General features: G+C 47.2%; 1 protein-coding gene, 1 non-coding gene and 1 pseudogene across 2 annotated transcripts; all 3 read right to left on the bottom strand.

Moving 5' to 3' along the window:
• Positions 1–450: 450 nt before the first annotated feature.
• LOC112893052 (uncharacterized protein At1g03900) lies at positions 451–3556 on the bottom strand. Its single transcript, XM_025960206.1, has 8 exons — positions 3195–3556; positions 3019–3050; positions 2622–2722; positions 2475–2547; positions 2298–2329; positions 2033–2123; positions 1516–1627; positions 451–950 (listed from the first exon to the last, which is right to left on the bottom strand). Exons 1-8 carry the CDS (start codon positions 3291–3293, stop codon positions 621–623), a joined length of 870 nt encoding a protein of 289 aa, XP_025815991.1. The 5' UTR covers positions 3294–3556; the 3' UTR covers positions 451–620.
• A 3515-nt stretch (positions 3557–7071) lies between these two features.
• LOC112892469 lies at positions 7072–8120 on the bottom strand (annotated as a pseudogene).
• A 964-nt stretch (positions 8121–9084) lies between these two features.
• TRNAG-GCC lies at positions 9085–9155 on the bottom strand. The gene has a single exon. It is a non-coding gene; the product is annotated as a tRNA-Gly (tRNA).
• Positions 9156–9776: the final 621 nt, after the last annotated feature.

Genomic DNA, 9776 nt, shown 5'->3' on the forward strand with positions numbered 1-9776 from the left:
GTGACCATGACGAGCACACCGGCGACCGGGCCGACGACCACGGCGAGCAGCGCGGCCAGGAAACCGGCACCAAATACGAGCGGAAACGAGAAGACGAGCGCCTCCACCACCTGGACGACCGCGCCGGTGGTGAGGTTCTGCGTGAGGTGGTAGGCCCAGAGCCCCAGAGGTAGAGCAGGAGGCAGAGCACGGCGCACGAGCCACAGCGGCGCCCCGCGGTGGCTGGCTGGCTGTATGCCACGAGAGCCATCAGTACGGCCAGGAGTAGGGACACGGAGACATGGGCGTAGGCCCTCTGTTTCTCCTCCTCCTCAGGTTGAATTTTATAGAGCTCGAATACGGAACGAACTCAGGTCGGAATTGCTTGGGATTCTGAATTGCGTCCTGAGCCCTCATCGGATTTGGAAATGAAATCTGCAAGCTTTGGTCAAAAAATTCCTGGCATACTACTGAAAAAGGAAAGGTACAAGGTTTCTCCATGTATTTGTATAGATTATAAGATGGTACTGTAGCTCTCTATACAGCAACACGAGCGCCGGCAAAAGTCACAGCTGATTCAAGTAGACAAAATAAAAATAAAAGTCTCGGTAACATGGTGTATGTACAAGATACATGATACATCACCCGGCAGCCTGAAAGTCCCCAAAGTCGTCATCCACGGTTTCTTGCTCGACCTTCTCTGCAGCAGCTGGTTGCTCTGGAGAAAGTTCGGCTTTGGAGGAGAGAGCGCTGGTTGCGCTGGCGGGTTCAGCAGCAGGTTCTTGGGGAGGAAACTCTGCTTTGAAGGGGGATGCGGCGACTCCAGAATCGGTTGGAGAGACGGGTGAAGGTGGAGGTGGGGGAAGTTTAAGGGAGACAGGGGCCTCCTTGGAGTTTGTCTTTTCACTCACTGAGAGCTTGTTTAGGTCTTGCTCAAAAAATGCTGATTTTGTCTTGGTGCCGGTTTCTTTCTGCACACAACAAAAGCAAACCCAGACACTCAGGAAATATCAGAACGACGAATATAACCATAAAATTCGAACAAAGGGGGATACAGGCACATGCAACAAAATCTATGAACAAATGCTTTATCTATGCAAAAAGTTGGCACAGCACTACAGATACCCTTCAATGCAGTAGCCCAAAGCTCAGACTAATATGTTTATTAATACGCAAGGGGGTTTGCTACTCGAATAAGAGAAATCTCGATGGAAACTATGCACAAGCAAAACTGAGTTTCAGTTTTCTACTCGAATAAGAGAAATCTCGATGGAAACTGTGCATTTTACATGAGAATAGCCTAGGTCAAATGGCTTAGATCGACCAGGTCATTTCATGACACTTATAGATTGATAAGGATTCCATGATCCAGCTGTTTATTGCTAATTCCAATAAATGTCATTGCTTGAGCAACCTAGGGTACAACTATGAAGCAAAATCCTATATTATAGTTTTGCAGACCTTAGAAGACAATGTGTCATCAAACAGGCTCTGTGATTCATTTTTTTCGAGTAAAATATTTGGATGAAAACTTACATTTTTAAGCTGAAGAACCAAAGTTTCCCCTTCTTTGAGGCTGTAATCCACTGATGATTGCTTCTCATAGTGTTGAACCATCTCTTCAGCAGCCTTCTTTTTGTTTAGATATCTTTGATAATGTAAGAGAAGAGCAAATCATACAGGAAAACTGGTGCATTATATAAATAAGATATTGGAAGCAATAGCATTATCACCACAATTATAATCACAGAAAGCGAATTGATTTCCTTGTGGAAAATAAAGAAATATTTCATAAAACTTCGCACTAAAATACAATTGCTAACTAAACTAAGATGTTAATGCATGGGTGGAGGATAATAATTAAATGTTGAAAGATCCGAGTCAACAATGTAGCATGTGTTATCTATTATGGCTAATCAAAATCAATACTCAGAGGCCATATCATATAGAATTCAACATACATAACTCCTAGTCATTGAGAAATTGCACAGAAAAAAAATTTGTGTTATTTTTTATGACAGGCATATCATGTTTCAAACAAACAGAAGGATACTTCATATGATCATGTAGAGCAGCTTGGAAGTCATATGCTTCAGGTCTTTCACGGAAACCTAAACCTATAAAAGCATGACGCTGACGTCCATCTGCAGTTCACAGTAGGATTTGTTATGCTTCTAGTATATTACCATGTGAGACTGCACTGACCACATCAATTCAACGTTAAGTACCAAATGCTATGATCCTCAACTCAACACTAAATAAAACATTAAGGCACAAGGAATATCATAGAGCCCACCAAAGATAGAGACAGTCATCACCTATATTCTCTTCAACCCGGAGTACAAAATATCTGCAAGAAAAATTTCAAGCAGCAAGAATCATTTCAGATTCTGGTTATACAGTCTTCAAGTTTCTTTTATGGACACTAGCAAATACAAAGGCATATATTTCATTGTAGGATTAGACAATATTTCGTGGTAACACCAGATACAGACCTGCTGCTATCAATTACAGGTTCCACCGGATGTGGCTCACCCTCTCTCAGAAATGCCCTAGCATAAAGCTCCCCTGAAACACATTCACAGACTTAATACTGCAAGTGAAAAAAAATCTGGGAAAAAGCACTAAAATAAATATTATACCTGTGTTCTTATCTTCCAATTTTATGATGCATTCCTCACCCTTGCTGACAACCTTAAGCGCCCCTTCCCATGCCCATTTGTTGACATTCCACTCGTCCGCCCTGGATTTTACCACCAGTGTAATCGATTATTCCCATGGAACAAAAAGTGTATCTCAACTAATACTAAGACGGGAAGGAACAAGCCCAATCATGAAACGAACAGCTCACATGGTCTCTGAATGAACAAAGAAGCAACCTAGAATCGGTGAGACCTGACAACCCTTAGCTAATTCAAACTTTCAGGAGACACTCCTAATTTTGTCTAGTTTACTGATCCAGACAGAACGAACTACATTACAACTCCTAAAAAGCTAAGAGTTGACAACCACATCCTTTGGTGAGCTCGAGCGGTGTACCTGTAGGAGGCAGCCGTCTTCCTCGGAGGTATCTGCGCATAAGCCCACAATAAAATCAGCATGTTTCAGTCGAACGACGCCGCCCAAACTTGCAGAGAATGGGCTGGCAACACAGCACAGGGTACTACTACACTAAACTGCCCATGAAATCGAACGCGAAGGGCGTGGGTGCGCACCAGGTAGACGTAGCACTCGGCGACCTGGAACAGCACGAGCTCCAGCGGCTCGGCCTCCGCCGGCGCTGGCGCCTGCTCGCTGCCGGCGGCGCTCGCCATGGCGCCGGCCGCGCGGAAGCGCCGGGGGGCGGGCTCGGCCGCGGACCGGCTCGGGGCGCAGTCGGAGCGCGGGGGGCGGATCGTGCCGGGCGGTGAAGGGGAGCAGGCGGGATCGGGAGCGGCCGCGCCGGATCCGAATGCGGCGTGGCGGAGCAGCGAGTCCGGTCGTCGAACCAGAGGAGAAGGAAGGCGGGGAAGGATTCCGGTGCAGGGTCGGGGTCGGGCTCTGGTTCGGGCTCGGGAGGCGCCTCCGCGCCTGGCACGCGGACTCGGTGACCCCACAGCGAGCAGTTTGGTTAGTCAAAGATGGGGCCCACGCCACCGTTGCGTGCGATTTGGGTTCCTTCTCGGCCAACTGGTGAACTGGATGAACTGGGGCCATGCCTCGTAACGGAGGTTTAGCATGTGTTTGTTTTTGAAATCAAGGCTGTGTTTGGTTCTACTTCCTACGGCTGCTTCTGCTGTGAAAAAGTAGAATCCAAACTAAAAAGGTTAAAACTGCATCTGCTTTTCCCACCGTAGGATGCTTTCCACCGCTACAAATCGCACAGCAGCCCCTCGCCTGCTTTTGCTGCGTTAGGGCAAACAGAAGTCGCAAAAATTATCCACTGCCACTCGTTATGAGTACCGATTCGTTTCTTTTCTTCTCCCGTTCGTTCTTTCCCCTTCTCCACGTCACACACGACCAGAGCTCCTCCCAAGCGCCGCCCCTCCCCCCGGCGACCCCCCCGGCGCGGCCCCGCCCCTCCCCCCGGCGCCGCCCGTCCTCTGCGCCGCCCCTACCCCGGCGCCGCCCCTCCCCCGCCCCGCCCCGCCCCCGGCGCCGCCCGTCCTCCGTGCCGCCCCTCCCCCGGCGCCGCCCATCCTCCATGCCGCTCGTCCCCCTCCTTACCGACTTCCTTGCTCCACACCGGCAAGCGGCAAGGTACCTTCCCACAAATTTTACATCCTGTGGCAGAATAAACCTATAACATCAGCTCTACAGTCTATCGAAGCCTGCAGGACACCATGACTATGAGGTCGTGCAGATGCTAAGAATATTATGGTTTTGGAGATGGTCAAAGATGATATGATTTGTGCTTATGAATCGCCAAATCAGTAAAAAGTTGAGCCGTTCCTCTGAGTTTACTAATACAGATAGGAAGGGATTATGAATGGCCATCAATTGGAGTTATGGAATGGGAAATGTTTTGCTTTTCTAACAAAATTGAGAAAATTGGTGTCCTGATAGAGTGGCCATCATAATGATGGTTTGTCTGAATAGGGTGGTCTTGCAGTTGTCATTGGCACACTAAGGCATGAACATGACTGGTTCATGCCTAGTCTTTGACACCAACCCAACCTCTTTCAACCACAATAAACAACAAGGACGACAGATGCTATAGACAAAACAAATTGGAATATAAACACATGAATGAAATAAAGATTGGTTCCATATAAAGCTGATCCAAATCAGCAAGCACTAGCTACTTATTTACCATTTAGAGTTTTGTATATTTGTCAAGGTCAGATAATGGGACCTCCCATATGGAAGTTCTTTACTGTATGCTGTTGGTGGTGACTGGTGGCCCAGCTATTGATTCCTTTGCTTGTTTACATGTGATCACAAATTCTTCTTAGATTACATAGACTATAAAATGATAACCATGTAATTATACATATGGTTTGGATAGAGGAAATATTTTTTTGGTAAAGTTATATAGTGCACTGATGAAGCGAGAAAAATAATATTTGTACCTTCTAATGCAACTATTGTTTATCTTTACTAAAGTATGGCTGAGAAGGCAGTTTGGGACAATGCAAATGTGAAGCACTTGAAAAATATACAAAAGTAAAGAACTTCCATATGGGAGGCGGCGCGACCAGTCACCATTGACCTTCGCACCTCGGCCTCGGAGACCGCGAAGGTCGCGCCGCCTCGCGCGGAGCTTGCCTCGCCGTCCGAGCCGACCGCTGTGCCCGCCTCCGTGCCACGCCGGCCGCCCCTTCTCCCCGCGCCCTCGCCTCCACAAACGGACGAGACGGCGCAAACGGGGTTCGAAGTGGGTCGAGTTGGTCCCTTCGATTTGGAGGAACCAATCCAACCGGTCAACCTATCTAAACTCCCAACTAAACGCGGATCTAACTAGGTTTAACTCGTCCTGAGCTAATCTAAGAGGACGAAGATGATGGAGTAGAAATATACTCTTAAGAGAACGAAGATGATAAAATATACGGAATTCCTATCCATTTTAAACAAGCTTCCACGCATCCCCGCGGCTCCTTGCGCTATTGCGCACAATCCAATCTCGCCAACCCCTCTCCCACAGTAGTATTAGCACCACAAAATCAGGTTTAAAATTACTTGAGAGGAAAGATATCCGGTTTCTAATAGTTGTTGAGGTTTCCTAAATCTGGTTTTACGGTTGGAAGAGGCAAATCGAATCAAATGGAATTCTTCCACTAAAAGGGGATAACAGAATTGACCAATCGAGGGATAATCGTTCTCGCTAGAGGTGAGCCACAGCCAGGCCGTTCATGATTGAAGTGATCCATAATTCCATCGTAAGAATATAAGGTAGATATGCACTCAAATCTTGAGTTTTCCAATTAGAATTGTAGCACTAGCTTAAGCATTGGTTGCAGATAATTATTGATCTAACTTGAACGCTTACCAGAGACTGGACTGATCAATCTTCGTATCGACATCGACAAAGTCAAATTTAGATGGATAAATCGCAAAAAAATCAAACCACCTAAGGTATGCTCGCTTCATGATGTTAGCAAACTAGTAATATTATGTTTTCTATTATACGGCACATCATCATAAAGAGCAAGTGAGTAATATAACTACGAAATTAAGAAACTGATAATAGGTTTTGTTTTGTAAATGCTAACGAAGTTATTGAAGACAACTGAGTGGACACAAAAGAATTATTGTTAAGCTAGTCGGAACGGTTTATACTTTGGGAAAGATTTAGAACGCCAATATGCCTCCTTGAGATGGGCGGATAGGTTACATGAAAAAAAAAACCTAACCAACCAGGTTACTTTCCCATTTTAAATCAAGAAACTAATGTGGACGTTCTTCGTCGTTGTGCTTCTGACTCACGTCTCTGGCAGTGTCGGCTTCATTCACTAGCGGAAAAGTTATGTATTGAGGAATGGAGTGTTTTGTTTTTTTCTATGTAAACCCATATAATTCCTGCTTGTTTTCTTGTATGGTTTAGGCTGGTTCGTTTCACCTCTTGTAATCTAGCTCTCCTACAGCTCCTTTTGAGCGGTATCCATAACTCTCTTGTAATCTCTTGCTTGTTCAATATATGGTCCAGGCTGACCCAGTAGGTCCGCCGTAGTTCGCGTCAAAAAAGATTATGTTTGTGTCGTACCAAAATATCTCTTGTCTTAAAAAACAAGTTTCTTATCTGATTTGTGATTCTTATCCTAAGAAACTTGGTTCAAGATTCCTATCTCGATAACCTTCTAATTGAAATGTATTGTCAGATGTTGAAATGACGTAACGAATTCTTGTGGTAAAAATGCGAGTATGGAAACACAGTCATTTCTCTAAATGAAACCTACGGTCAATTCAAAATTCAGTTTCGAACAAAACATTCCCCAGAAATATTGGCAAATCTTTTTCATTTGGATCGTGGGGTTCCCGCTGTACAACACATTATGGAGAGCGACACAAGCATACCTAGCATTAATTATCGACATGGTCAGTCCATATTCTCCAAGATTGATGCATGCAAACGTACTATTGTTGACTATGCACACATAAACAACAGCAGCCCAATGTCACCGATGCTTCCATCGGTAGCGAGACGACGGCGAGGGGATCGCACCGGCGCCGCCGCCGTGCCACTTCTTCTTGTCGACGTTCCTGGTCCTTGGCACCTTCCGGCGGTGGCCGGCGGTGCTCTTGCCCCTTGTTGAAACCGTCTCCTGCTCCGGCGGATCCAGCAACGTTAACCACTCCAGTAGGCACGATGACAACTCCGTGCAGTGGCTCGGTGGAAATGGAGAAAGGGAGCCTGAGACCGTCCGGCGCCAGAACGACATGTCCCGGAGACGCTGTCTGGCCTCCATGAACTTCTCCTTCCAGCTGAGCACCTCCTCCTCGGACTCAGAGTCTGAGATCTCGGAGCGGAGGAGGAACGAAAGGCCCCACCTGCCGCCGCGCCGGCACCGGCGCCGCTGCGCTCTCAGGGCCTCGTACATGGGCTTCCACAGCTCGCCGTCGCGCTCGGCCACCAGGCGCCTCAGGTCCCTGCAGGTGCGCTCCATCCGCGCGAAGTCGTCGGCGCCAGCGAGCCGCTTCAAGATTTCCACTTTGACGTCGTCGGTCAGGGACATGAAGCCGGTCAGCGGCAGGCCGTTCCCGCGGCACAGCTCGGCGAAGAGGCCCCAGCACGCGCCGTCAGCGAGCGCCCAGCAGACGCGCGACGCCCAGGGCTCCGCGTCGGCCAGGGCGCGGGAGAGGAGCGGCGTGACGGTGGCCGCGTCCAGGCGCTCCAGGTACGCGCCGCCCCTCCAGTCGCCGCCCGCCGTGAGGAGCATGAGAGCGTGACGTCGCTCCCGCGCGCGCGCACCATCAGCGCGGCGGCGTCGGCGCCCTCGCGGCGCGCCAGCTGTGGCGCGGTGTACCAGCGGGAGAGGCACAGCGAGCCCGCCTGGCCCGCGCGCTTCAGGAGGTGATGACCCGGCGGTGGTCGGGCGCCGTAGGGCTGGAAGCCGACAAAGAGGAAGGCGGCATGCACGACCATGCCCATTGCCCAGCCGGCCGACGATGTCCTCGGCCTCCCACTGGTCGGCGTCCACGAACTTCTCGAGGATGGCCGCCATGGTGGTTGTCCTTGTCACAGTGGATTCGAGCTCATGGGGATCGAACTTGGTGTCTAAGTTATTGGCTTCAATTCCTAATCCTCTTCAGATTAAATTATGAGATCAATGACATGGACACTAAAGTTCCACCCGCAACGAATGCCACGACAATAGCATGCTTGTCCTTTTGGCTCGCATGGTCCGCTATCTTTTTTACACTCATGCCGTTACCTCTAGAAGAGAGCTTCACTTCACGTCTTGCCCAACTCTATCCTAGAGCACGTAGCACACGTCCACCTTAATGCTCCATGAAAAACATGGAGCAGCTCCATATGTTTGACTGTTTATGTGCCTCCAGCTTTAGGAATAGGATGATTTGGTGAGAATGGTCTGTTTTGCCCATGATTGACTTATGCTTGTTGCTTAGGTATGTTGGAGTGTTTTTTTTCCTTCTTCCGCGAACCACAGCACGCATGAACAATGTCCGTTACTGCAGACTTGGAGCCTGTTTGGGAGCAGTTCACTTCAAAAAAATCTACCCTTCTCCATCTTAGAGGGGCTCCATCATGAAGTTAGCCATCTAATTTGGAGGAGGTATATTGTTTTGCTTGCAGGCGCGCTCAAGTTCCAGGATTGGAAGGTTTGTTGAGATGGTCCTGCATACCCTTTGGGTGATGTGTGTTGATGTTTTGGTATATCTAGTATACGAGAGTGACTATGTCAAGAACCTTTGGAGTAATTAAAGGAGTGTTATTATATTTGATTGAATTAAAACAATATTTTTGCCACACAGTACGTTGGGTAGCTCGGCAAATTAGAGTGTTCAAGCAGACAAGCACTGAAAGGTTTGTGTTTGCGTGCTTCATTCCCTTTCCTTTCTGTAAATTGTGTGATGAACTCAATTCACAGAAACATTGAAGAAAAAGGAAAAAAAACTGAAATGTTGTCCTAGCATAATACTTGAGAGAAATATATCAAAAATATGTGCACCAGCCGGGAATCAAACACGGGTCTGTACCGTGGCAGGGTACTATTCTACCACTAGACCACTGGTGCTAGTGATGATACGACTTCCAGTAAACGATGCATCAAATGGTCTTCGCCTCTACCGCGTAGTCAAATTCACAGATAATTTTCGCCCAGCTCTAGAAAAATAAATCTGAGTTTATATGGCTTTATATGGATTGAAGCTCTAGAAAAAACTTTTCAAATTGGGCAGGTCTGGAATGATGAAAGCAGAGGGTACATTTTTTGTCATTTGAACTTAATAGCATGCGCGTTCACATAGTACTCAAACCTCAGACTGCAATTATATATGATAGCAAATCAACTAATCAAAAGTGATGAAGTCAATATCTTGGTTTACTGTACCTGTGAGCTTGTTTAGATGCTGACCGTGCTGCAGACCCATTAATATGTCACAAAAGAGTTGGAGAGAGATATTGCATCTGGATACACAGAACTACCATATTTCATGATAAGATTCTCAACAATGCTCAATTGGTAGCTTAATGTACTATTAAAAAATATATTAGCGAACACCAAACAATATATTAGTGAACACCTAGCCTCAGTTTGCCTCTTCTTTCTAACACAAAGCATAACTGCTCAGTGAGAACATGTTGGAAACACTCACAAATCCTATATTCATTTTCTTCAGAAACATGTAGTTTTTCA

The sequence above is a fragment of the Panicum hallii genome, chromosome 5 (genome assembly GCF_002211085.1).
Source record: "Panicum hallii strain FIL2 chromosome 5, PHallii_v3.1, whole genome shotgun sequence".
In the NCBI taxonomy this organism is placed as follows: domain Eukaryota; kingdom Viridiplantae; phylum Streptophyta; class Magnoliopsida; order Poales; family Poaceae; genus Panicum; species Panicum hallii.